This window comes from Zonotrichia albicollis, chromosome 11 (genome assembly GCF_047830755.1).
Source record: "Zonotrichia albicollis isolate bZonAlb1 chromosome 11, bZonAlb1.hap1, whole genome shotgun sequence".
Lineage (NCBI taxonomy): Eukaryota > Metazoa > Chordata > Aves > Passeriformes > Passerellidae > Zonotrichia > Zonotrichia albicollis.
Window position 1 is genome coordinate 293,902 of NC_133829.1, and position 24,538 is coordinate 318,439.

Consider the following 24,538-nt stretch of genomic DNA (forward strand, 5'->3'; position numbering starts at 1 on the left):
GTCAGCAAAGCTCCCGGCTGATGCGCTTTTTCCCTGACTTCCTCTAAAAGTGGAATCGGCCCGGCAGTGTCCTGCAGGTGACATTGAAACTCTGGCGCCGGAGCCTCCCGGCAGGAGGCCCAGTGTGGCAGTCACAGGAGGCCCAACAGCCGGGCGGTGGCTGGGCTGAGCTGAGTGGAGCTGACCTGGGCTGTGCCACTGGGCGGTGGCAGTGGTGGTGGCAGCTGCCAGGGCTGGGCAGTGCTGCCGTGGCACCAGGGAGGCCCTTGGAAGGGGAGGGGCCCAGTGTGGTCCTGGCTCTGTGGACGCAGGCTGGCAGCAAGGGCTGGGGCATGGCACTCTGCGTGTCAGTCAGTGGATGCTCTGTCCTGCAGCCCTTCCCTGTCACAAGGGCCAGGCTTGGGGATGGTGACAGGGTGGCCACAGTTCAGTGGGGCTACACAGAGTCCTCAGGACCCCCCAGGTCCTGCAGTCTCTTGGAGACACAGGAACATGGAGTGGGGCTGGGAGCCAGGCAGGGCCAGGCACAGCTGAGGGGCTTTGCTGGGTGGGGCTGGCGCGGAGCGAAGGCTCCACAAGAGCAGCGGAGCCCTTGGTTACAGGGCTGGACCTGCTGGTGTCAGGCCCTGGTGGGAGGCAGCTGGGAGGTGTGGAGGGGCTGGGAACTGCCTAGCTGCAGCAGAACTGTGTGCTGGCTGCTGGCGTGGGGGCTGGCAGGGAGGGCAGGAAGCGCAGGAAATCTCGCAATGGCTGTATGGTCAGCACTGGGTTTCCTGTTCCTCCCCAGGAGCCAGAGCTGCGCCGGGTCCACACCGCGTCAGCCCCGGCCCCAGCAGGACGCCGGCAGCAGCCTCACAACGAAGACCCAACACCAAATGTAGGTTGGAAGCACTGTGCCCTGGTGAGGTACTAGCAGAGAAAGGGGGCTCCTTTGAAAGGCTGGGGGGCAGGTCTTGGTGAGGTCAAGGGCTGTGCCAGGAGACATCCTGCACTGCACAGGGAGGTGCCCCAGCACTCTCCTGCTCCTGCTGCACTCTTGTTTCAGAGCAGGGCACCCGGGGACTGCCACTGGGATCAGTTTAACTCCCAGTGGCCTTACTGGAGTCCTGCATGCTGGAACATATCCAGGTTCCGCACCTTTCTCTGCGGCTCAGCACCCTCCTCAGCTTCTGCTGACTTCCCACCAGTGCCCCAGCCCCAGGGAGCTCCCACACCGTGGGCATAGGGGTGGGAAAGGGCAGGACAGGACTGCAACTGCCAGAGAGGAGGGGCTGGTGCTGCCAGGGGCGGGGGGTACAGCCGTGCTGCCCTTGGGGAGCAGTCTGTGCATGGCAGAGGTGACACTGCTGTCCATGGCTCCACACTTCCTCCTTCCCAGCACCCTCCCCACAGGCCCCAGCTCCCACAGAGCTTGGAGCACTCATCCTGCTGCTTTGAATAGGCTTTGCAGGGCTGTTTGCAGTGGGTGGGGAGGGCCATCTCTGCTGCACAGACCGGATGATGGGGTGGGAGGGTGTGAAATGCAAAGCCCCCGGCCGCTGGCGCAGGCAGCGCAGGGTGGCAGCTGTGGCTCAGGCTGTCCCGGTGCCCCACAGCCCCCTGGCTGCACAGCGGTGCCATGGGCTTTGGGCCGGAGCTGTGGTGCCCGCAGGGGCACAGCGCGCTGCTGCGGCTGCAGGACGGGGAGCTGCGCCTCCTGGAGCTGATGAGGAAGTGGATGTCACAGCGGGCCAAGAGTGACCGCGAGTATGCAGGGATGCTGCACCACATGTTCTCCCAGCTGGAAAAGCAGGAGAGCACTTGGCAGCTCCATGGCAACCACGGTGGTCACATCGAGAAGGTAGGGATGCCTCAGAGCAGGACGGCGCCCTGCAGAGCCCGAGAGCTGCTGCGGGAGGATGCCATCTCCACGCCATCCCTGACTCCCTTTCCTGCAGTCCTGGTGGGTGCTGGTGAGCCGGACAGAGACGCTGAGCCAGATCCTGCGGCGGCACGCGGAGGAGCTGGCAGCGGGGCCGCTGGCCAAGCTGAGCCTGCTCATCCGCGACAAGCAGCAGCTGCGCAGGGCCTTCAGCGAGCAGTGGCAGCAGCTCAGCCAGGACTACAGCCGGGTACGTCGGAGCCAGCCGGGGAACAGGGGAATGTGCTGGACCCGCTCCCTGACCGTGTCCCTCTCCAGACGACGCAGCAGGAGATGGAGAAGCTGAAGGCACAGTACCGCAGCCTGGCCCGTGACAGCGCCCAGGCCAAGCGCAAGTACCAGGAGGCCAGCAAAGGTGCCAACCTGGCCCCTGTCCCCTGCGTGACCTCCGAGCTTCCCTTATGGGTCAGGGATGGCTGGAGCACCCTGCACTCCGTGAAAACTACAGCCCAGCCTGGAGCGGGTGGGGGTTCTGGGGTTGGGCAGCACAGAGGAGAGCCCAGCCTGGCCCCCAGGAAGCCAGGCAGAAGCCTGGGGGCCTTAAGACACCACGCTGTGGGAGAGGGGCATCTCTGTGTCACACTGTGACCACCCCAGGCTCGGTCCCTCTGCCTGCCCTGGGACCCTCTCCCAGCCCTCACCCTGTGACCCCTGCCCCAGCGTTGGGGCAGGTGGTGTGCTGGTGGTTGGGGTTTTCCACAGCCTCTCTCCACAGACAAGGAGCGCGACAAGGCGAAGGAGAAGTATGTGCGCAGCCTCTGGAAGCTCCATGCCCTCCACAATCAGTATGTGCTGGCTGTGCAGGCGGCCGCATTGCACCACCAGCACCACTACCAGCGGGTGCTGCCCAGCCTGCATCAATCCCTCTACGGTCTGCAGCAGGAGATGGTCCTCGTCCTGTAAGAGCCCTGCCTGCCCCGCTGCCCATCCCGTGCCCCACTGCCCACCCAGCGCTGACTGCCCATCCTGTGCCCTGCTGCCACCCTGCACCCCACTCCCACCCCCTGGGCATGCCCCACGGCCCCCCAGAACCAGCAGTTCTCCCACAGAAAGGAGATCCTCAGCGAGTACTGCAGCATCAGCAGCCTGGTACAGGAGGATCTTTTGGCCATTCACCAGGAGATTGCCAGTGCCATCCAGGCCATCGACCCTGCCACTGAGTACAGCAGCTTCATCCAGAGCCACCAGTATGGCTCCACACAGCCGCAGCCTCTCTGCTGGGTACGGCCCTGCTGCCTCTGGCTGGCAGGGGCCAGCAGGGGCAAGTGGAGGCACAGTTGTCCTGGTGCCCACAGGTACGAATCTGAGATGCCACCAGCTGTGTCCTTTGATGAGAGCCTGCTGGAGGACACAGAAAACCTGGTGCCGGGGGAGCTGCAGTTGAATGAGCTGACCCTTGAAAGTGTCCAGCACTGGTGAGTGGGGCTAGCTGTGGGCAGGGCAGGTGAGGGGCAGGGGCCAAGCCCGCTGTCGGCACACATCTCTTGCAGCCTGACATCGGTTGAGGAGGAGCTGGTGGCCGCCACAGAGGCCGTGAGTATCAAGGAGCAGCAGATGCAGGAGCTGAAGGCAGAGATCCATGACGAGGAGCAGGGCCGGAGCCCCGGGGAGCGGTGAGGTGCAGCAGAGGGGGGCGAGGGGCCCGGGCAGCGGGTGCTGACCGTGCCCTCCCCTCGCCAGGGTGCACCTGTTGGGCAGGCGGCAGGGGCTGCACGAGGCGCGGCAGCAGCTCGAGGGCTGCCTGTGTGCCCAGGCCAAGCTGCGGGCGCAGCGGGACCTGCTGGCCAGCAAGCTGGCAGAGCTGGGCGCCAGGGAGCCCCTGCCTGCCCTGCCTCTGCCAGAGGATCGGCAGTCTGTCTCCTCCACGGTGAGTCGGCCTCGCCTCCTGCGCCCCAGGAGCTGCAGGGATGGGCTGCACAGCTGGTGCACAGCCCGTGCCTCCTTCCAGGAGCAGGAGCGGAGCGGGGCCAGCGCGCTGGAGACCCTCAAGAACCACATCACAGGCATCTTCAGCCCAAAGTACTCGGTGAGTCCCTGGGTGCCTCCCGCCACGCTGCTCTCTGCCCAGCTGCCTTGATGAGCCAGTCCTCTCCTTGCTGGCCACACAGCCTCCCTTGCTTCAGCACCTCCAGATTCTGCTCCCACCTGCCCTGGGCACAGCTTCCAGACACTCCTGCTGCCCCGCCTCTGGCACAAGTCAGGAGTGTGCATGGCTGGGCTCACCTTGTCTCCTTCCAGCTGCCACCCCCCGTGCCCCTCATCCCAGACGTGCAGAAGCCGCTGTGCCAGCAGGTCTGGTACCACGGGGCCATCCCACGGTCGGAGGTGCAGGAGCTGCTGACCTGCCCTGGGGACTTCCTGGTGCGGGAGAGCCAGGGCAAGCAGGAGTACGTGCTCAGCGTGCTGTGGGATGGGCAGCCCCGGCACTTCATCATCCAGGCTGTGGGAGTGAGTGACCATGAGTAGGGGGGATGGCTGGGGTGGCCTTGCATGGCCAGGCACGGGTTCCTGTCCATCACCACCTCCTGGCCTCCCTCCCTGCAGAACATGTTTCGGCTGGAGGGTGACAGCTTCCCCACCATTCCGCTGCTGATCCAGAACCTCCTGCAGAGCCAGCAGCCCATTACCCGCAAGAGTGGCATTGTCCTGGCCAGGGCTGTGCCCAGGGTGAGATGGGCACTGGGGAGGAGGATGGGGCCCCCTGGGCAGGGGCAGCTCTGCCTGGCCCTTTCCCCTCTTGATGGCTGGGCTGAGGGCCACAGGCATGCTGCTCCAGGTAGACAGGGGAACCTGGACCTGGGCTCTGCCTGAGGGGGGCCTGCAGGGCTCTGTGGGCCAGGGGCAGCTCACGGGTGTCTGTTTGCTGCAGGACAAATGGGTGCTGAACCACGAGGACGTGCTGCTGGGGGAGCGCATTGGTCGGGTGAGATGGGGTGCTGTGGGGTCTGCAGGAGGGCAGGGCTGTCCTCACAGGTCTGCAGGAGGACAAGGGTTGCCTTGGGCCGCACGGTGAGCTGAGCCTGGTGCACCTGTGTCTCGGAAGGGTAACTTTGGGGAAGTGTTCAGCGGACGCCTGCGTGCTGACAACTCTCCCGTTGCTGTGAAATCCTGCCGGGAAACCCTTCCGCCTGAGCTCAAGGCCAAGTTCCTGCAGGAAGCCAGGTCCGTGTGGTTTTGGGTTTCTCCTGTCACATCTGTCCACTCTTGGAGCTGTTGGACACTGCTGGGACTGCAGCACCCTTGTGCTGAGGGCTGTGTCCCCAGGCCGGCTGGGCAGAGTGCCCTGGCGATGGCAGCAGGTGGCTTGTGCCCAGAGCAGCCAGGCCCCCCCTACACTCACAGTGCCATCCTTGTCCCCACAGGATTCTCAAGCAGTACAGGCACCCCAACATTGTGCGGCTCATCGGCGTCTGCACGCAGAAACAGCCCATTTACATTGTCATGGAGCTGGTGCAGGGTGAGCGCCCGTCCCTGCGCTCCCACGCACCCACGCCTGGGTGAGCTGCCAGCACTGCCTGGCACCCACCGCCTCTGCAATCTGGGCACAGGGGGGGACTTCCTGACCTTCCTGCGCAGTGAGGGTCCCCACCTCCGCGTGAAGGAGCTGGTCAAGATGACAGAGAATGCTGCCGCCGGCATGGAGTACCTGGAGAGCAAGCACTGCATCCACAGGTGGGCCCTGGCAGGACGGGGAGCCCTGGGATCCTCACCACCCCATCCCGTGCCAGGTGGAGCCCCAGGGACAGCTGGGCACACGGCTGATTGCCTGGGGCTGTCTCAGGGACCTGGCTGCTCGCAACTGCCTGGTGACGGAGAGAAACACCCTGAAGATCAGTGATTTTGGGATGTCACGGGAGGAGGAGGATGGCATCTACGCCGCCACAGGGGGAATGAAGCAAATCCCTGTCAAGTGGACGGCCCCTGAAGCACTCAATTATGGTACAGGATGGAGCCAGGCATGGCCTGGCACCCCGCAGCTGGCACTCCCACACACCTGGTCCTGGGGAGGGAGGCAGAGACCCTCAGCACCTCAGCCCTCAGGAGCACGGGCATGGCTGGGCAGTGGTGACACACGTGTTCCCTGCCAACAGCATTTGTCCTGCCCCATGTCCCCAGGCCGATACAGCTCAGAGAGTGATGTCTGGAGCTTTGGCATCCTGCTGTGGGAAGCCTTCAGCCTGGGTGCCGTCCCCTATGCCAACCTCAGCAACCAGCAGACACGGGAGGCAGTGGAGCGTGGTAGGGGACACGGCTGGGGCTGGCTCCTGAGAGCCACCATGAGCTGTGGGTCCAGCACTGTGGGGCTGTGCCTGTGGGATGGGCCAGACACAGTGGGATGTGGGGTGTGAGGGGCCGGTGATCCACGTCCCCATCCCTGTTGCCCAGGTTTGCGGCTGGACCCTCCCGAGCAGTGCCCTGAGGAGGTGTACCAGCTCATGCAGCGCTGCTGGGAGTATGACCCTCACAAGCGGCCCAACTTCTGCACCATCCACCAGGACCTTGTCGCCATCCGCAAGAGGCAGCGGTGACAGAGAGCACCAGGGGCCCTGGATCCATCCCACGGCACTGCTGGGGACACAGCAGAGCCCTGTCTGGGCAGTGGGTACTGAGGGGTGGCTGTGTGGCGCTTGAGCCCCAGGGCAGGGGCTCCTGCATACCTCAGGGTGGGCTATGGCAGCCAAAGCTCCTGCCCAGCTTCGTCTTGTACAATAAACACACGAGCTCTGCAGCTGTGCTTCTAGGAGCTGTGAGGGGACACGGACCTGTACTGCACTGGGACGTGGCACTGGCACTGAGACACTGTAATGGTGCACCAGCACGGGTCACTGTGCCAGGGCACGCGGTGCACCAGCATGGGGCACCAAAAAGAAGTTATCAGAATGGGGTCCACTTAGACAGGAATGGCGCGGGGAAATACTGAGACAGGTCACTGGGACAGAGGGCTGGAACGGGACCCTGGGACAGGGCACCGGGACAGGGATCAAAGACAGGCTACCGGGATGGGGCACCGGGATGGGGCACACCGGGACAGGGTACCGGGAGGGCACCGGCATCTGAACTCGGCTGCGGGGTTGGGGGCGGCTGCTCCCGCGGGCCGGGCCGTGCCGTGTCCGTCCGTTCAGTGCGGCCCCCGCGTGGCCCGGCCGGTTCGGTGCCGGTCGGTTCGGCGCCGCCCCCGCGGGCCGGGCCGTGCCGTGCCGTGCCGTGCCCGTCGGTTCGGTGCCGCCCCCGCGGGCCGGGCTGTGCCGTGCCGGGCTGGTCGGTTCGGTGCCGCCCCCGCGGGCCGGCGCAGCGGGCGGAGCGCGAGGCGGGGCCTGGCCTGGCCTGGCCCATCCCGGCGGGCCCCGGCGGGCGATGTGAGGGCCTGGGCCGGGCTGCGGAGCCGCCCGGGGCGCGGACGGGGTGGCGGCGGTGACACGGTCGGTGCTGGCCCGGCCTCTCCCGGCCCGGGCCGTCGCCGCGGGGCCTCAGCGCGGCGGGCCCGGGCGCTGCCCGGCCCTGCGGGGCCGCGCGGCCTCTCCGGCCCCGGCCCCATCTGCGGATATAAATATCCAGCATCGGATTAAGCCAAGTAGGACGCGGTGAGGGCTCTTGGAGGAGGAGGCAGGAGGCCGCGGTGCGGGGCTGCGCTGTTCGGCCTGGCTCCCCCCCAGTGCCGGCGCAGGTGAGTCCCTGCATACCTTCGGGATGAAGCTGAAGAAGCAGGTGACAGTGTGTGGAGCTGCCATCTTCTGCGTGGCCGTCTTCTCCCTCTACTTGATGCTGGACCGGGTACAGCATGACCCTACACGACACCAGAGTGGGGGCAATTTCCCCAGGGTGAGTTTGGAGGGTCTGGGGTGAGTGAGAGGGGTCCTGGGATGGCAAACAGGGACATTCAGCCAGGGAAATTAATGAGAAGCTGGCCCTGGTCTCTGGGCATTAAGGTGCCAGGGCCAAGACTGGCTCCCCCCAGCTGTGGGTGACCTCTTGCCTCTCGCTGTACCCCCAGAGCCAGATCTCGGTGCTACAGAACCGCATTGAGCAGCTGGAGCAGCTGCTGGAGGAGAACCATGAGATCATCAGCCACATTAAGGACTCGGTGCTGGAGCTGACAGCCCATGCAGAGGGGCAGCCGGCATTGCCCCAGCACGCCCTGAATGGCTCCTGGGTGCTCCCCCCTGAGAATCGCCCAAGTTTCCTCTCTGTCTCCCCACAAGACTGCCAGTTTGCTCTAGGGGGCAAAGGACAGAGCCCAGACCTGCAGGTGAGTGTCTGGTGGCTCTGCTAGCATATGAGGAGTCCATACCTGGCATCCATGGAGTCCTAGCTCTACTCTTTCAGGGGCCACAGCACTGTTTCCTACCCACAGATGCTGGCTGTGTACTCCCTGCTGCCCTTTGACAACCAGGACGGTGGTGTCTGGAAGCAGGGCTTCGACATCACCTACGAGCCCAACGAATGGGACACAGAGCCCCTACAGGTGTTTGTGGTGCCACACTCCCACAATGACCCAGGTGAGAGGCAGGGGCTGGCCCAGCTCCTGCTAGGGAGCAGTGCTGGCAGGGAACCTGGGCCCCCACAGTGACCCCCACCTGTGCTGCCAGGCTGGATCAAGACTTTTGACAAGTACTACTACGACCAGACACAGCACATCCTCAACAGCATGGTGCTGAAGATGCAGGAGGACCCACGCCGGCGCTTCATCTGGTCTGAGATCTCCTTCTTTTCCAAGTGGTGGGACAACATCAGTGCCCAGAAGCGGGCTGCTGTGCGCAGGTAGGGCTGCCCCCCTGGCCCCAGTGCCCCCCTAGCTCCCAGGCAGGCTGAGAGCAGGGCGTGTGTGAGGGAATGGCTCTGGGGACTGGAAGGCTGCCATGGGCCCTGCACTGCTCAGCATGGGGTGCCCCTAAACTGCCAGCAGCCTCCCAGTGCCATCAGATGTCAGAGCCACTGCCTTGTGGAGGGAGAGGTGGGAGAGACACGTCTTGCCCTGGGCCCCTCCCTGTGCTGATTGGGCTGGGGAACTTGTGTGCAAGGCCCAGGGCACCCATGGAAGGGTGGGAGACCTGGAGAGCAGGATTGTGTGGTGAGACAGGGTCCCCTTGTGTGCCCTTTGCCCTGAGAGCATCGGGGATGGAGGACACAGTGGAGGGAGAGTGGGCTGTGGTTGGCATTGGGCTGTGGAGGGATGACTCTCTGTGGGGACAGCATGACAAGGGGGGAATGGCAGTGGTGGCTGTGGGGGCTGCATGTAGACTGTAGGTGGCTCAGGGCAGGACTCTGCAATGGACATGTGGCTCACGCAGGGCTCTGGTCATATCTTGGGTGTCCCCCTGGCAGGCTGGTGGGCAATGGGCAGCTGGAGATGGTGACGGGCGGCTGGGTGATGGCTGATGAGGCTAATTCCCACTACTTCGCCATGATTGACCAGCTGATCGAGGGGCACCAGTGGCTGGAGAAGAACATTGGTGAGAGCTGGGCAGATGGTGGCTGGGGGCCTGACAGGACCCTCCTCACGCGAGGTGCTGCTGGCCCAGCATGGGGCTGACAGGTCTCTGTGCCCCCAGGTGTGACGCCACGGTCGGGCTGGGCCGTAGACCCCTTTGGGTACAGCTCCACCATGCCCTACCTGCTGAAGCGCTCCAACCTGACGGCCATGCTCATCCAGCGCGTGCACTATGCCATCAAGAAGCACTTTGCTGCCACCCAGAACCTGGAGTTCATGTGGAGACAGACGTGGGGTGAGGGGCTGCCGGGAGGGGACTGCAGAGGGGGCCCTGTGGGGCAGGAGGCAGCAGAGATTGGCTGCCAGCTGCTTTTCTGTGCGCATGTGCCAGCTGCTTTTCTGTGCACATGAGCCAAGCATGGGGAGGTGATGTCTCTGCCCTGTGGGACAGAGTCAGGGTGACTTTCCACCTGCCCCCAAGTCCAGCAACACACTGGGGGAGACTGCTGTGCCCTCTGAACTCCGAGGTCTGCTTTGTCAGACTGCTGTCTTTGGGCCCCCCTGCTCAGGGACAGGCACAGGAGAGCCCTGGCTGGTGCTCACCTGTCCTTGGTCCCACAGATCCAGACACGAGCACGGACATCCTCTGCCACATGATGCCCTTCTACAGCTATGATGTGCCTCACACCTGTGGCCCAGACCCCAAGATCTGCTGCCAGTTTGACTTCAAGCGCTTGCCTGGGGGCCGGATCAACTGTCCCTGGAAGGTGCCTCCCCGCGCCATCACTGATGCCAACGTGGCAGAGCGGTGAGTGCGGCAGGGGCAGGGAGCACGCCACTCCCAGCCTCGTGGGAGCCTCATGCCCTGGCCCCCACACAGAGCCCAGCTGCTGCTGGACCAGTACCGCAAGAAGTCCAAGCTGTACCGCAGCAAGGTGCTGCTGGTGCCCCTGGGAGATGACTTCCGCTACGACAAGCCGCAGGAGTGGGACGCCCAGTTCCTCAACTACCAGCGCATCTTTGACTTCCTCAACTCTCGGCCTGACCTCCATGTCCAGGTATGTGTGGAGAGCTCTGTGGAGCTGGGGGCAGCAGGAGGCCACGGCAGAGCACAGTTGGAGGGGTGAACAGTCCTGTGAGGGGTGATAAGAGCCCCCACTGCAGGAGCCCCAGCTCAGGGCTGCACATGCTCTCTTGCAGGCACAGTTTGGCACGCTCTCTGACTACTTTGATGCCCTGTACAAGAAAGTGGGCATCGTGCCAGGGATGAGGCCACCTGGGTTCCCAGTTCTGACTGGGGATTTCTTCTCCTATGCGGACCGGGAGGATCACTACTGGACAGGATACTTCACCTCCCGGCCATTCTACAAGAGCCTGGACCGGGTGCTGGAGGCCCACCTCCGGTGAGGGGCAGTGGGCTGGTCCACGGGGCACAGGAGGCGTGCAGGGGGCACGGGTGAGGGGTAGCCAGGCAGTATCTGGGAGCTCAACAGTCCCTGGTCTGCGCCAGCTGCCAACACACTGGACTGGTACACAGAGTGCTAAACCCTCACCCAGTCCCAGGACAGTGTGTGCCTTTGCCACCCCCCTCCCAGGCCAGCCCCCGTGGTATTTCAGCACCAGGGACACTCAGTGACTCTGTCCCTGTGCAGGGGGGCCGAGATCCTGTACAGCCTGGCACTCGCCCACGCCCGCCGTGCCGGTGCCGATGGCAGGTACCCACTCTCTGACTACGCCCTGCTGACCAACGCCCGCCGCAACCTGGGCCTCTTCCAGCACCATGATGCCATCGCTGGCACTGCCAAGGAGGCTGTGGCCGTGGACTACGGAGTCCGGTGCGTGTGGGGACCAGGGCGCCCTCAGAGCCTGTCTCAGACTGGGGCTGGTGGGCTCAGGGCCGGGAGAACGGCTAGGTGTGGGGATGCTGTGGGGAGGTTCTCCCTCTCCCAGGGAGATGCAGAGGGTGGCTCACTCTGCCTCTGCCTAGGCTGCTCCAATCCCTCACCAACCTCAAGCGCGTCATCATCAATGCTGCGCACTACCTTGTGCTGGGGGACAAGGACACGTACCGCCACGACCCAGCTGCGCCGTTCCTTGGCATGGTGAGCAGCACCAGCCCCTGCCTCCCTGCACTCTGGCACACTGTCCCCATGCCCCCAGAAGCAACTCGGTGCTGCAGAGGCCAGGAAGAGAGCCCCAGATTGTGCCCATGTCCTTGGGCCCAACTGGCAGGGGCATGGGGCACACTTCAACTCTTTATTACTCCTCCCCAGGATGAGACACGCTCCAGCCAGGACTCTCTCCCAGAGAGGACAGTGGTCAAACTGGGCACCTCACCTCGGTAAGGCCTCCTGCCTTGCTCTGGGGACTTATGGGGCTGTGGGGAGGCAGTGAGGGAGTACCTGTGAAGCTGTGGGTAGGTGCAGTGGATCTGTAGTTAGTGTGGGGCATGGGACATCGGGAATGCTGTGAGGCTGGGATGCCAGCCCTGTGTTACCCCACACAGGTTCCTGGTGGTGTTCAACCCGCTGGAGCAGGAGCGCCTGAGTGTGGTGCCAGTGCTGGTGGACTCCCCACATGTGCGTGTGCTCTCCGAGGAGGGGCAGCCCCTGCCCTCCCAGCTCAGTGCAGTGTGGAACTCTGCCACTGATGCGGTGCCCAATGTCTACCAGGTATGGGGTGCCCCACACCCACAGCCCATCTGTGCCAGCCTCCCATCCTGCACACTGCCAGGACACAGCGGCAGCCATGCTCTGTCCCTGCCCCACAACACCAGATCCCACAGCCGCCAAACCTCCGGCTCCCCATGTGTGTCCCTCCTCAGCAGCAGCCCTGCAGTGCTGAGCAGGGTCTTTGCCCCACTGACCCCCAGTCGTTCCTAGAGGCGGGGACTGGCTCAGGTCCCCATGCTGCCTGCAGGTGTCTGTCCTGGCCCGCCTGCCTGCACTGGGGCTGCGTGTGCTGCAGCTGCACAAGGCCTTGGACGGCCATGCCACGCCAAGGTCCTCCACGCGCCTGTACCTGCACGGCCGGGACATGCCCGTGCACAAGCCCGAGGCTCTGCCCCTGCACGTCTTCCCAGCTGCTGCTGATGACTTCTGCCTGGAGAACCAGCACCTGCAGGCCTGCTTCTTGGGGCGCACGGGCCTGCTGCAGGTGAGTGCGGGGCTCTGACAGGGTGTGGGATGGAGGACAGGAGGGGTACATCCGGCCGCTTCATGCTCTTACTGCTGTGCTGGCACACACCTGCAGAGCCTGCGCCCAGCTGGGGAGGAGCAGGCACACAGGGTCAGCAGCGAATTTCTCGTCTATGGCACCAGGACGTCCAAGGACAAAAGCGGGGCCTATCTCTTCCTGCCTGACGGCGAGGCCAAGGTACAGGGTCCACCTGCGGAAGGCAGCTGACAGCTGTGCCCGTAGGACTGTCCTCAGGCAGCAGCGTCAGCACAGCTATCCCTCTCCCCAGCCCTACGCTCCCAAGGACCCCCCAGTGGTGCGGGTGATGGAGGGTCCCCTCTTCTCAGAGGTTTCCAGCTACTACCAGCATGTCCAGACCGTGGTGCGGCTGTACAATGTGCCAGGTGAGGGCTTGAGGCTGTGCCAGGTGTTGCTGGCCCAGGGAACTGGGCCATGCTGCCCTTGAGGCTCAGCCTCTCACTGCCTACCCACAGGGGTGGAGGGCCTGTCCCTGGATGTGTCCTGCCTGGTGGACATCCGTGACCACATCAACAAGGAGCTGGCCCTGCGCTTTAGCACTGACATTGAGAGTGATGACACCTTCTTCACGGACCTTAATGGTTTCCAGGTATGCAGCAGGCTGGGGAGGGACAGCAGCTGCCCACAGGGGGACAGTGCTCTGGCACCAGGCACCGTGGGATCCACCTCTGGCCACTGATCTCTGTTCCTTGGCAGATCCAGCCCCGCAGGTACCAGCGGAAGCTGCCTCTGCAGGCCAACTTCTACCCGATGCCTGCCATGGCCTACATCCAGGACATGCAGAGTCGCCTGACACTGCTCACAGCCCAGGCCCTGGGGGTCTCCAGCCTCCACAGCGGTAAGCTGGGCTCTGTGCCTTGGGGACGTGCTGTGGAGCTGGGACTGTCCTCCCCAAGGGAAGCAGGGGAGGAGGGTGCTGCAGGCTGCGCAGGGTGCCCTGGTCCTGCTGTCGCTGGGGGCTCTGTGCTGTGGGGTGTGGCTGGCACCTGGTAAAGCCTGGGCTGCAGGGACTTGCTCTCCACAGGCCAGCTGGAGGTGATCCTGGACCGGCGCCTCATGCAGGATGACAACCGGGGCCTGGGCCAAGGGCTGAAGGACAACAAACGTACCTGCAACCGGTTCCGGCTCCTCCTGGAGCGCCGCAGCACTGCCAACAAGGTGCTGGCTTGGGCAGCAGGGCTGAGAGCCCAGCCTGCCTTGGGATGGAGCAGGGTGGAGGCATTTGCAGAAAGGCACACGTGATGGGATGCGGTGTCCTCTCCCCTCTTGTCCCATTATGCTGGCACTGGGCAGGGATGGGCCTGGAGCAGGGGGCATGGGGAGTGCAGGACGTGCAGTGGGCTCTGTCCCTGTGGAGCCACGTTGCCCTCATAATCACAGTGTTCTTGTCCAATCCCCTCGCTGCCCTCTATGCGTGTGCTGTGCCACCCATCCAGAGCTCCGGCTTCTTTTCCAAACTGGTCTCCATGTTTAAAGCCTTGAGCTTCCCTGGCACCAGGACTGGCAGCCCTGAGGTAATGGCCAGCCTGGCCCTGCTGTCTCTCCCTGTCTTGTGCACTAGCTGCTAGCCACTAGTCTAGCCAGGCTTGTAGCAGGTCTGTAGCCTGACCATCAGCTAGCTGGGGTCCTGTTTGGTGCTGGGGCAGGGGGACCTGCCTGGGCAGGGGCAGCTCCATGTGTACTGTGCTGGCAGGTGCCTGGTCTCAAGGCGCTGCTGGAATGGAGGTTCTTTGGGCCTTGCCCAGGCTCTGCCCGCGTTCCTGGGCCCACACTTGACCTGTGTGCTATTTGGCAGGTGCAGGATGAGCGCCCCATCAGCTTCCCCTCCCTGCTGAGCCACATCACCTCTGTGCACCAGAATGCTGAGGCCTTGGTAATGCCGGTGGCACTGGAGAAGCCAGCCCTGCCAGCCCTGCGCTCCTTCGTGCCCCTTGCCACCACCCTTCCTTGTGACTTCCACATCCTCAACCTGCGGACGCTGCAGGCAGAGGTGAGCCACGGCCCAGGGATGGTGGGACTCTGGTGGGGTGCTGCCCCTGCTGTCCCCAGTGTTGTGCCTCACGCTCCCGCTCCCTGCAGGATGACTCACTACCATCGGCTGAGGCAGCACTGATCCTGCACCGCAAAGGCTTCGACTGCAGCCTGGAGGCCAAGAACCTGGGCTTCAACTGCACCACCAGCCAGGGCAAGGTAGGGCCAGGCTGCCCCCACACCTCCTCTGGAGCAGCTGGGCTGGGAGCTCGGCATGGCAGCCATGGCACATGTCAGGCTGTCCTGGGCACAGTGCTGCCCCAGGCATCACATCCTCACCTGGGCCTCCCCACTTCCTCCTCTCTCCTCAGCTCGCTCTGGGAGGCCTGTTCCAGGGCTTGGAGCTGGGCTCCCTGCAGCCCACCTCATTGACACTGATGTACCCGCTGGGCACAGCCTCCAACAGCACCAACATCCACCTGGACCCCATGGAAATCGCCACGTTCCGCATCCGCCTGGGGTAGTGTCAAGCGGGAGAGGAGTGGAGTGGCTGGACAGCACAGGAGCAGCACCAGTGCAGCAGTGGAGCAGGGCCAGCCGACTGGCAGAGGCTGTGCTGCCACTTTCTAATTTATTAGCTCCGTGTTCTCAGATAGATTTTGGAATGAACTGCTGTGGCAGGGCTGGAGCTGACGTTGCTGGACACGGTGCCGGGTGGGCCGAGCGTGGCTGGGGAGGGCTGCAGGCTGGGCTCTGCTGCTGCTGGTGGGACACACACTGCTGCCCTGTCACAGGCAGGCTGCCCACGAGGGTGGCCACCCTGGTGGCTGGGGCAGGGCCCGTGCAGGGCTCCCCCTGACTGGCGGGGCAGCAGGGGGAGGCCAGGAGCACCCGCGGTGTTGGGCAGCTGCCTGAGGAAGTGCTGTGGACTTGGGACTGACCTCTCCTGGAGCACATAGGAAACACAAGGCTGTTTCCAATGGCCCTGGTGTCCGTGTGGTTTGTGGCTCTCACTCAGGGAAGCAGGAATGGTGTGCTGTGGGGAGACAGGGCAGCACTCCGAGGCAGGTGGGGGCCAGCCAGGAGCCCCTGGCACCTGTGAGAGGCTGGTGGCATGGCCAGGCCCAGCTGTGCCTGGGAGCAGGCAGTGCCTGGTGCTGGGCAGGAGCCAGGGGCTGGGAGTCAGCTCCTGGTGTGGACAGCAATGCCTGGGTGAAACGTGGGAGTGCCTCCCCCAAACCCAGAGCCTTTAGCCCCGTTTCAGAGCAAGGCTGGCGCTCTGCTCTGCTGGAGCTGCAGTGGCTGAGTCGCAGCTAATTACAGTGTCACCAGAGCATCCTCCTGGTTGCTGTGGGAACCACAGGCCATGCTTCCTGGCCCCCTGGGGCTACTTACTTCCAGCAGGGAGGGCATTGGGAAGGACAGGGTGGGGTGTGGAACTGCCTCAGCTCTGGCTTGGGTGGGTTGGGCTGAATGAGCTTAGAGGTCTTTTCCAACATAAATGATTCTGTGATTCCACAATTCCTGCACAACTCCCAGCACATCCACATCCCATGGGTTTGGCCCCTGAAAGCTCAGCACCACGCAGTGCTTGCCCTGTGCCCTGACCTGGTCCAGTGCCCTTTCAGACACCCCAGGATGGGCCCAGGTGCCCAGCTGGGACCCTGGACACGGCAGCAGATGCCCTGCATCCAGCTGGGGAGGGAGCCTGCCATCCTGGTCCTGGCCCCAGAAGCTCATTACTGATGCTCCCGCCTCCAGCCCGGTCCCTGCGGACAGGGGAGTGCAGGAGGCTCTAATGGCTCTGAGCGGCTCTTGGTGGAGGCTCGATGGAGGCGGGAGCAGGAGGGGCTGTGGTTTCTGCCTCCACTGGAGCCACAACTGCCTCTGCCCAGGGCTGGCCGGGAAGATGCTGGATGGGCACCTGCTCCAGCTGCTCCTTACCGCGGCTCTGTTGCCCAGCATCCTTGGGACAGGTACAGCCCCATTCCTGCCCCTCCTGCTCCCTGAGCCCATTCCTGATGGGGCCTTGTCCCCTGAGGGTCGCTCCCCGACAGCGGTGGGGGTCTGTGCTGGGAGGCAGTGCTCTGCAGGGAGAGGTGGTGGTCCATACTGGGGATGGGGGCCCAGGTGTGGTGGTGCTGGGGTTCCTCCCACTGCCGCACTTCTGTGGGGTCTAAGTGCTGTCCCCACAGGGGACACTGGGAGGGGTTCAGCACGGGGGCTGGGGGCTGACCTGCTGTCCGGGGCGGTTTCCCCTCCCCTCTGCCACCATCACTGCCCTTGTCCACGTTTGCCCTTGCCGAGGCCTCGGTGAGCTCTGGAGGTCATGGCATACACAGGGCCATGGCACCAGAAGGCAGTGCCAGGGGAGCTCTGCTCTGCCACTGCTGCCTCGTGGGGTGTAGCCCCCTCTGAGGGGTGAGCTGGGCCCCCCATGCCATGTTAGCCAGGCTCCCTGGGACTGCTGAGCCCAGCCCAGCCCAGGCCTGCTCCACTGCATCGCGGCACAGAGCATGGTGTGGAGCTGGCAGCCTGTCCTGCAGGCGCTGCTCAGTTTCCACGTCCCCGCAGTGGGGGCTTGTTCCCTGCCCCCTGCAATGCCCTGCTCCCCGCTGCAGTCTTGGTGCAGAACCTGCATCTCTGCGAGGGCTATGTGGGCCCTGATGGCCGCTCCCACCCCGGCTTCTACTGCCCGCGGCTGACGGACCCGCCCGGGCACCGCTACTGCTGCCAGCCCCGCCTGGACGCTCTCAAGTCCTGCTGCTCTCAGCTGGCCCTGGAAGCCCTCACTGGAGTGAACCTCTCGAGCCTGGCTAGCCCCGGTCTGCTGCGGTGAGCAGGGCTGCAGCTGGCTGCGCTCCTGAGGATGGGGGCCCCTCGGGACACCCCCGGCGGCTTCTCCGGCTGCTGGGGCAGGGGCTGTGGCGTCCCTCGGAGCCCACAGGGGCCCCGGCTGGCCCTCCCCGGTATCACGGGAGGGTCGCGGCTGAAGCGCCCCACCCCGCAGGAACCCGCTGGCCCTGCCTTTCGTGGGGCTCTATGGGCTCCTCGTCCTCGTGCTGATGGCCATCGACCTCTGCCACTTCTACCGGAGCCGCCGGTGCCGCCTCCGCCGCCTGCTGCCCCGCGGCTGCTGCGTGCCCCGTGGAGCCCCGCGGGGGCACACGGCCCGCACCCGGGCTCCGCACGGTGCCCCCCGAGTGACCCGGCCCGGCCAGGGCTGCTGAGGGCGGGCACGGCACGGCAGGGGGGTACACAGGGGGGGCTGGCACCCGGGGGTGCCGCGGGACGGGAGGGGAGGGGGGTCACTCACATCCCGGGGGGTGGATGGGTGGAACACGCGCACCTCAGGGTGCAGCACGGGGGGTAGGACGGGGGGGACACTCGAACGGCAGGGTTAATAAGGGGCTGTACGGGGGACACTCGCTTTCCGGAGCTCAGTACGGGGCTGTACGGGGTACACTCGCTCTCTGGGGCTCAGAGCGGAGCGGCGGGCGGGTGCGGGGGACGCGGGGACACACACGGGGCCGCCGTCGGTCGGTGCTGGCACCGCCGGGCCGCGAGGCGGCGCTGCAGAGTCGGCCCCGCCCGCCTCCGGGCGCGCCCCGTCACGTGACGAGGGCGGTGGCGTCAGGGTTCCCCGGGCGATCCGCGGTGACGTCACGGGTTCGGCGCGATGGAGGAGCCGGTGAGCGGGGACGGGCGGGACCGGCCGGCGGGTCCCTGTCCCGGGGGGTCACTGTCCCGGGGATCTCTGTATCCGTGTCCCGAGGGATCCCTGTCCCGGGAGTCCCTGTCCCGGGAGTCCCTGCATCCCTGTCCCGGGGGGTTCCTGTCCCGGCGGTCCCTGTACCGGGGATCTCTGTCCCGGGGGGGGTGGGTGGAGGTCACTGTCCCGGGGGTCCCTCTCCCGGGGTCCCTCTCCCGGGGTTCCCTGTCCCGGGGGTCCCTCTCCCGGGATCCCTCTCCCGGGGTCCCTCTCCCGGGGTTCCCTGTCCCGGCGGTCGCTGGATCCGTATACCTGGGGTCCCTGTCCCAGGGGGGTCCCTGTCCCGGGGGTCTCTGGATCTTTGTGCCGGGGGTCCCTCTCCCGGGATCCCTATCCGGGGCTCCCTGTCCCGGGGCTCCCTGTCCCGGGTCCGTGCGGGGCCCAGGGCTGTGTCCCAGCCGGTGCCCCTCGGCAGGTGACGGCGGAGCAGCTTCGGGCGCGGGGTAACGCGCTGTTCCAGGCGGGGGATCACGCAGCCGCCCTCGCTGCCTACACGGAGGCTCTGAGCCTGAGCGAGGCCCCGTCGGAGCGCGCCGTGCTGCACCGCAACCGGGCCGCGTGTTACCTGAAGCTGGTGAGTGCTGGGCGGGTGCGTCCCCGCGGCCTGCACGAACCTGCCCGGCTGGCTGGGGCTGTTCCCAAGCAGTCACAGTCTCTCTGATCTCTGGCAGGGAATCTTTGTCTGGGGCAGGGGTGGACACGAGGAGCTTTAGGGGCTTGAGTAGACCAGAAGTGCCTGAAAAGCACGGGGGGCGGTAGGGCTCCCTGGACACTCTCTGAGGGTTGTATTCTGGGAAAGACAGACTGTGCTGGCTCCCTGTCTCACGTGATGCTGTTCCCATCCTGTCCCCAGTCCCCAAAGTTAGGAGTGTGGGCTGCGTGCGGCTTGTGCCAGCAGCGCTCAGGCATTTTTCTCTCCTGTCTGTGCACAGGAGGATTACGCCAAGGCAGAGGCCGATGCCAGCCAAGGTACAGTCGGTGGGGCTGGGGAGCAGCCTGCAGGCCGCCCGTGGGGCGCTGGGCAGGCGCAGGGCCGGTGAGTGACTGCTGTGCGCAGCCATCGCCGCGGACGGGCGGGACGTGAAGGCGCTGTTCCGCCGCAGCCAGGCGCTGCAGCAGCTGGGCCGCATGGACCAGGCCGTCAGCGACCTGCAGCGCTGCCTCAGCCTGGAGCCCCGCAACAAGGCCTTCCAGGAGGCCCTGCGTGCCCTGGGCAGCAGCATGCATGAGAAGGTCAGCGGGGCGCACTGGGGCTGCCGGCCCGCTGGGGCTGTGCCTGGCAGGAGAAGGCGGGGAGGGCTGAGCCGCTCTTTCTGCTCTGTTGCAGATGAAGGCCATGGCCTGCACGGACTCCAAAGTAGAGCAGATGTTCCAGATCTTGCTGGATCTTGAAGAAAAGGATGCGGAGAAGAAGCAGAAAGTCTGAACTCAGGGAGTGGGGTGCAGTGCTGTGGCTGGGAGGAGAGGAGGGGAGGATTGTTGCTCCTGGGCAGTGGTGGCTGAGTGGTGCTGCCTGGGCAGGCTGGGCTTGCTGCCCACAGAATGCTCCCCAAGACAGGGGTGGAGAGTGGGTGCCTGCAGCTGCTATCGGTTCCTTGTGCAGTGTGCTGCTGTGACCCAGACAGAACTCTCCTTCCCCAGGCTGCACAGAACCTGATCGTGCTGGCACGAGAAGAGGCTGGAGCAGAGAAGATCTTCCAGAGTGACGGTGTGCGGCTGCTGATGCAGCTGCTGGACACGGCCAAGGCTGACCTGATGCTGGCAGCCCTGCGCACGCTGGTGGGGCTGTGCTCCGGCCACCGCTCTCGTGTAGGTGCCACCACACCCCAGGGCTGGGCCCGGGGGAAAGCCATGCTGGGGAGGCTGCAGAGGGACACAGGGGAGCTCCGAGATGTTACCTGCCAGGCCTGAACTTGTGAGAGGAAACCATCCTGATAAGGGGCTGGGGAGCGGCAAGGCTTCCCCAAGGGCTCCGGAGGACAGGTGTGCTTGTACCTGCAGACCACGGCCATCCTGGCGGAACTGGGGGCTCCCCGTCTCGCGGCGGTGCTGGGTGTGGAGCACGAGCAGGTGTCCCTGGCGGCCTGCAACCTGCTGCACGTCATGTTCGACTCCCTGAAGGAGGGGCTGCAGAAGGACTTCCGTGGGAAGGAGGATGCAGTGGTGCTGGGTGAGTGTGGGCTGCCCTGGCTGGCTCTTGTACGGGGACAGCCCCAGGTAGGTGCAAGAGGTGCCGTGGGGGTATTTGCTGCTGCCCTGTCACTGCTCCCTGCAGCAAAGCCAGGCTCTGATCCAAGGTTAACAGGAGGCAGAAGCCCCTGGTCATGGCAGCATCTCTGCCAGCTGTACCACGGGGGGTGTGAGGCCATGCCCAGGGTGCTGACTGCTGGGCACTGTCTTTTTTGGAAGATTCCTCCAAGGACCTGAAATTGCTGATCAAGCACCTCCTGGAGCTGCTAGTGCTGGAAGGGGCCTCAGCGCATGGCCGTGACAATGCCCTCAACCTGCTCATCAAAGTGGTGCCCAGGAGGTCACCAAAGGAGACCAACAACAGCCTGAGCCTCTGGGTGATTGATCAGGGTTAGTGGAATGGCTAGCAGTGTCCTGCTGGGGCATTGTGCTCCTCTGCCCCAGGTCTGCACATGCCACTGTGCCCCTCACTGGGCTGCCTGACCTTTCCCAGGCCTGAAGAAAATCCTGGAGGTGGGCAGCACCGTGTGCGGCAGCTCGGGCAGCCTGCCCGTGACAGAGAACAGCCGCATGAGCACCTCTGTTCTGCTGAGCAAACTGTATGAGGACCTGAAGTGTGATGCCGAGAGGGAAAACTTCCACCGTCTGTGTGAGGACTATGTGAGGTGAGCCAGGGTGTCCTGGGAGTGACGGGGCTTTTGTCACCTGCAGCCTGGCAGCACCTGTCACCTCAGTGCTAAAGCTGGCTGGGGACCTGCTGTGGGGAAGGTTCAGCAGGTGGGGCAGGGAGAAGCAGGTGGATCATGCTGACCCTTTCTGGTGGTCTTTCCCTGAAGGAGCTGGTTCGAGGGGCACGAGCTGCCGGGAAAGCTGCGGGCCATTCAGACAGTGTCGTGCCTGCTGCAGGGTCCCTCAGATGCAGGGAACAGGGTGCTGGAGCTGGAGGGCATCATGGACAGCGTGCTGTCCCTCTGCGCCTCTGTCTGCGAGGCACACCAGCTGGTGGCCGTGGAGGCGCTGATCCACGCGGCCGACAAGGCCAAGCGCGCCTCCTTCATCACGGCCAACGGCGTCAACCTGCTCAAGGAGATCTACAAGCACAGCGAGAGGGACAGCATCCGCATCCGCGCCCTCGTGGTGAGCAGCTGGCACAGGGTGTGGCAGGGCCCTGGCTGGGCTGTGGGTGCAGGACTGCCAGTCGCAGTGCTGCTCCCCGCTGCTGTGGGTCCAGGACTCACATCAGGTTGCCTGCATGCATTCCTGGTCCCACACTCTGTTCCTGGCTGCAGGGACTCTGCAAGCTGGGATCTGCTGGAGGCACGGACTTCAGCATGAAGCAGTTTGCCGAGGGATCCACCATGAAGCTGGCCAAGCAGTGCCGCAAGTGAGCGGGGCCGGGCGTGGGGAGTGGGTAAGGTGCCCCCCAGCTGGGCTGCCTGCAGCTGGGCTGTGCACAGCCCCACAGCCAGGCTCAGGGAGCACTCTCCAGGTGGCTCTGCAACGAGGCCATCGATGCGGGCACGCGGCGCTGGGCTGTGGAGGGCCTGGCCTACCTCACCTTCGATGCAGATGTCAAGGAGGAGTTTGTGGAGGACAAGGCAGCAATGCAGGCCATGTTCCAGCTGGCCAAGGTGCATACCAAGAGCTGTGGGATCAGGGAAACCAGGGAAATGTACTGCAGCAGGCGTGGGGCTCAAGCTCGGGGGGGTGTGTGGGACAAGCTGGGTGGGCTCCAGTCCTGGCTGCTCCTCCCTGCTGTGAGTGTGACAGGTGCCCACTGTCGCCGCAGTCAGAGGACAGGAGTGTGCTCTATGCTGTTGCCTCCACGCTGGTGAACTGTACCAACAGCTATGACCACGAGGAGCCGGACCCGCAGATGCTGGAGCTGGCCAAGTATGCCAAGCAGCACATCCCGGAGCAGCACCCCAAGGTGAGCAGGGCAGGCTGCGCTTAGGAGAGTGGGTGGTGGGACAGCCTGGGCTGCCAGTGCGGACACGGTGTCCTTGAGGCCCGCGGGGGGGTCGGGCACCTGCGCAGGTGCTCCTGAGCCCAGCGTGCCCTGCCCGTGGCACAGGACAAGCCCGAGTTCGTGAAGCGGCGCGTGCGGAAGCTGCTGACGGCCGGCGTGGTGTCGGCTCTGGCCTGCATGGTGAAGAGCGAGAACCCGGCGCTCACCAACTCCTGCCGAGAGCTCATCTCCAGGTGGGACAGAGCGAGCCGGGTTCCCAGCCTGCCGGCATCCTGTTGGTGAACTTGCGTGCCTGTGCTGAAGGCCAGCTCCTGGACAGCAGGGAGGATGTCCCGGAGTCTGGTGCAGCCTGGGCCCACTGTGACAATCCAAGTGCTGCAACCAGTCCCACTTGGTCCCTAGAGTGTTCCTGGCACTGGTGGAGGAGGCAGAAGACCGGGGTGGTGTGGTTGCTCAGGGAGGAGGCAAGGTGAGAGCATGGATCCCCTGTGCTTCTGCCCTGCACTGCTCCGGGGTGCTGGCGCTCTGTGGTTTAGCAGGGCTGCACTGGCTCCCTTGGACACGAGGCTGGGGAAAGCTGTGGCTGCCCTGGTGCTGTGGCCTTGGCTGCAGGACAGGCTGCTGTTTCTGCCCCCAGGCTCTGATCCCACTGTCCCTGGAGGGCACTGAGGTGGGGCAGACCAAGGCAGCGCAGGCCCTAGCAAAGATCACCATCACGTCCAACCCGGAGATGGCATTCCCTGGGGAGCGGGTGAGTGCTGGGGCTGGGGGCTGCCAGGCAGGGGCTCAGCTGGGAGCAGCAGTGGGCATTGACTCAGTGCCACGTGTTCTGTCTCCCCAGATCTATGAGGTGGTGCGGCCCCTGGTCAGCCTCCTGCACCTGCAGCGCACGGGCCTGGAGAACTTTGAGGGGCTGATGGCCTTGACCAACCTGGCTGGCATCAGCGAGAGGCTGCGGTAGGGATGGGGGAGAGGGGGCTGGCTGTGCCCTGGGGGGCTGCCCTGGGCAGGGAGCGCTCACTGCCCGCTTGCCTCCCAGGCAGAAGATCCTGAAAGAGCGTGCTGTGCCCATGATCGAGGGCTACATGTTTGAGGAGCACGAGCTGATCCGGCTAGCCGCAACTGAGTGCATGTGCAACATGGCCATGAGCAAGGAGGTGAAGGCCGGGACGGGCTGGGGTCTGTGCTGGGCTGCTGGACCACCGCACCCCCCCGATCGCTGCTCTTTCCCCTGCGCAGGTGCAGGAGATGTTCCTGGCTGAGGGCAGCGACCGGCTGAAGCTCATGGTCCTGTACAGTGGGGAGGAGGATGAGAAGCTGCGGCGGGCAGCCTCGGGCACCCTGGCCATGCTGACTACCCTGCATCCCCCCATCTGCAAGCGGATTCCCCAGGTGGTGAGTGCACCCTAACACAGCACCCCGTGTCCCATATTCCCTCCCCACGGCGGCCTGGAGCTCTGGCCCCAGAAGCCAGGGCAGCCTGTCGTGTCTTGGGCCCGACTCTGAGATGGGGCTGTGGGGGGGAGCTGGAACCCTTCTCTTGGGACCCGTGATGATGTTGGCCCCGCTCCCCTGCAGACGGTGCACTGGCTGGAGATCCTGCAGGCCCTGCTGCTGAGCCCCAGTGCGGAGCTGCAGCACCGTGGCGCCGTGGTGGTGATGAACATGATGGCAGCTGCTCGGGAGGTGGCCGAGCAGCTCATCGCCAGCGAGATGCTGGAGATCCTCTCTGTGCTTGCCAAGGACAAGGACAAGCCGCGGGTGGCGCAGGCGGCCCAGGAGAGCCTGGCACACGCCGTGGCTTACGGGCTCATCAAGCCCAACCCCGGGCTCGCCTGAGGCCCGCGGGTCCCGCACGCTGCACACGCTGCCCAGGCCGAGGCTCACACGCTGTCCCAGGGCCGCCCTGGGCTCCGGCTGCACGCGGAGCTGGCTCAGCACTGCCCGGGGCGGGGGCCACGCTGTCCCGGGGCTGCCCCGGGGCGAGGGGAGCACCGGGCTTGCCGCTGCCTTTGCCACCGTCTGCCTTAGCCGGGAGGGCTGACCCGGAGCGGGCCCGGCGCGGCGGAG

At 65.0% G+C, this 24,538-nt stretch overlaps 4 protein-coding genes across 9 annotated transcripts; all 4 read left to right on the forward strand.

Moving 5' to 3' along the window:
• Positions 1 to 739: 739 nt before the first annotated feature.
• Positions 740 to 7,035, forward strand: FES (FES proto-oncogene, tyrosine kinase). Of its 5 annotated transcripts, none has more exons than XM_074548989.1 (19): positions 740 to 877; positions 1,679 to 1,840; positions 1,938 to 2,111; positions 2,180 to 2,276; positions 2,637 to 2,820; positions 2,971 to 3,108; positions 3,217 to 3,336; positions 3,412 to 3,534; positions 3,602 to 3,788; positions 3,870 to 3,947; positions 4,160 to 4,369; positions 4,466 to 4,588; positions 4,791 to 4,844; positions 4,965 to 5,083; positions 5,284 to 5,378; positions 5,470 to 5,593; positions 5,703 to 5,860; positions 6,038 to 6,160; positions 6,308 to 7,035. In XM_074548989.1, exons 1-19 carry the CDS (start codon positions 755 to 757, stop codon positions 6,448 to 6,450), a joined length of 2,535 nt encoding a protein of 844 aa, XP_074405090.1. In that variant the 5' UTR covers positions 740 to 754; the 3' UTR covers positions 6,451 to 7,035. The 5 variants fall into 5 exon arrangements, 4 of the variants coding, with proteins under 4 accessions (XP_074405090.1, XP_074405089.1, XP_074405087.1 ...); XM_074548988.1 differs by having other exon boundaries at positions 771 to 877; positions 1,596 to 1,840; positions 3,412 to 3,531; positions 6,308 to 7,034; XM_074548986.1 differs by having other exon boundaries at positions 771 to 877; positions 1,596 to 1,840; positions 6,308 to 7,032.
• A 121-nt stretch (positions 7,036 to 7,156) lies between these two features.
• Positions 7,157 to 15,194, forward strand: MAN2A2 (mannosidase alpha class 2A member 2). Of its 2 annotated transcripts, XM_074548975.1 has the most exons (23): positions 7,157 to 7,741; positions 7,914 to 8,168; positions 8,274 to 8,418; positions 8,509 to 8,680; positions 9,245 to 9,372; positions 9,472 to 9,645; positions 9,972 to 10,158; positions 10,231 to 10,408; positions 10,551 to 10,753; positions 11,003 to 11,185; positions 11,338 to 11,452; positions 11,624 to 11,691; positions 11,857 to 12,022; positions 12,270 to 12,500; positions 12,597 to 12,725; positions 12,817 to 12,931; positions 13,022 to 13,155; positions 13,263 to 13,404; positions 13,591 to 13,724; positions 14,003 to 14,080; positions 14,362 to 14,556; positions 14,646 to 14,756; positions 14,909 to 15,194. In XM_074548975.1, the coding sequence occupies exons 1-23, from the start codon at positions 7,610 to 7,612 to the stop codon at positions 15,059 to 15,061; spliced, it is 3,528 nt and encodes a 1,175-aa protein (XP_074405076.1). In that variant the 5' UTR covers positions 7,157 to 7,609; the 3' UTR covers positions 15,062 to 15,194. The 2 variants fall into 2 exon arrangements, with proteins under 2 accessions (XP_074405076.1, XP_074405077.1); XM_074548976.1 differs by lacking the exon at positions 14,003 to 14,080 and having other exon boundaries at positions 7,159 to 7,741.
• A 197-nt stretch (positions 15,195 to 15,391) lies between these two features.
• Positions 15,392 to 17,786, forward strand: LOC141730544 (protein shisa-like-1). The gene is made up of 3 exons (XM_074549032.1): positions 15,392 to 16,513; positions 17,159 to 17,372; positions 17,548 to 17,786. The coding sequence occupies exons 1-3, from the start codon at positions 16,336 to 16,338 to the stop codon at positions 17,765 to 17,767; spliced, it is 612 nt and encodes a 203-aa protein (XP_074405133.1). The 5' UTR covers positions 15,392 to 16,335; the 3' UTR covers positions 17,768 to 17,786.
• A 289-nt stretch (positions 17,787 to 18,075) lies between these two features.
• UNC45A (unc-45 myosin chaperone A) lies at positions 18,076 to 24,308 on the forward strand. The gene is made up of 20 exons (XM_074548979.1): positions 18,076 to 18,228; positions 18,725 to 18,883; positions 19,242 to 19,278; positions 19,367 to 19,542; positions 19,637 to 19,729; positions 19,951 to 20,118; positions 20,311 to 20,479; positions 20,719 to 20,889; positions 20,993 to 21,164; positions 21,336 to 21,636; positions 21,789 to 21,883; positions 21,989 to 22,130; positions 22,289 to 22,429; positions 22,574 to 22,701; positions 22,871 to 22,937; positions 23,106 to 23,219; positions 23,310 to 23,425; positions 23,508 to 23,625; positions 23,708 to 23,863; positions 24,047 to 24,308. Exons 1-20 carry the CDS (start codon positions 18,217 to 18,219, stop codon positions 24,305 to 24,307), a joined length of 2,796 nt encoding a protein of 931 aa, XP_074405080.1. The 5' UTR covers positions 18,076 to 18,216; the 3' UTR covers position 24,308.
• The last annotated feature ends 230 nt before the right edge of the window (positions 24,309 to 24,538 follow it).

Excerpts from the sequence above, each read along its gene's own strand:
- FES (XM_074548989.1), top strand. The coding sequence starts at position 755 with ATGGTCAGCACTGGGTTTCCTGTTCCTCCCCAGGAGCCAGAGCTGCGC. Across the intron at positions 2,821-2,970 it reads CAGGAGATGGTCCTCGTCCT|AAAGGAGATCCTCAGCGAGT; the intron begins GTAAGAGCCCTG and ends GTTCTCCCACAG. Across the intron at positions 3,789-3,869 it reads GGCAGTCTGTCTCCTCCACG|GAGCAGGAGCGGAGCGGGGC; the intron begins GTGAGTCGGCCT and ends GCCTCCTTCCAG.
- MAN2A2 (XM_074548975.1), top strand. The coding sequence starts at position 7,610 with ATGAAGCTGAAGAAGCAGGTGACAGTGTGTGGAGCTGCCATCTTCTGC. Across the intron at positions 9,373-9,471 it reads GTGGCTGGAGAAGAACATTG|GTGTGACGCCACGGTCGGGC; the intron begins GTGAGAGCTGGG and ends CTGTGCCCCCAG. Across the intron at positions 12,501-12,596 it reads TCTTGGGGCGCACGGGCCTG|CTGCAGAGCCTGCGCCCAGC; the intron begins CTGCAGGTGAGT and ends GCTGGCACACAC.
- LOC141730544 (XM_074549032.1), top strand. The coding sequence starts at position 16,336 with ATGGCTCTGAGCGGCTCTTGGTGGAGGCTCGATGGAGGCGGGAGCAGG. Across the intron at positions 16,514-17,158 it reads GCCCAGCATCCTTGGGACAG|TCTTGGTGCAGAACCTGCAT; the intron begins GTACAGCCCCAT and ends TCCCCGCTGCAG. Across the intron at positions 17,373-17,547 it reads GCTAGCCCCGGTCTGCTGCG|GAACCCGCTGGCCCTGCCTT; the intron begins GTGAGCAGGGCT and ends CCCACCCCGCAG.
- UNC45A (XM_074548979.1), top strand. Across the intron at positions 20,480-20,718 it reads GGAGGATGCAGTGGTGCTGG|ATTCCTCCAAGGACCTGAAA; the intron begins GTGAGTGTGGGC and ends CTTTTTTGGAAG. Across the intron at positions 23,220-23,309 it reads TGGCATTCCCTGGGGAGCGG|ATCTATGAGGTGGTGCGGCC; the intron begins GTGAGTGCTGGG and ends CTGTCTCCCCAG.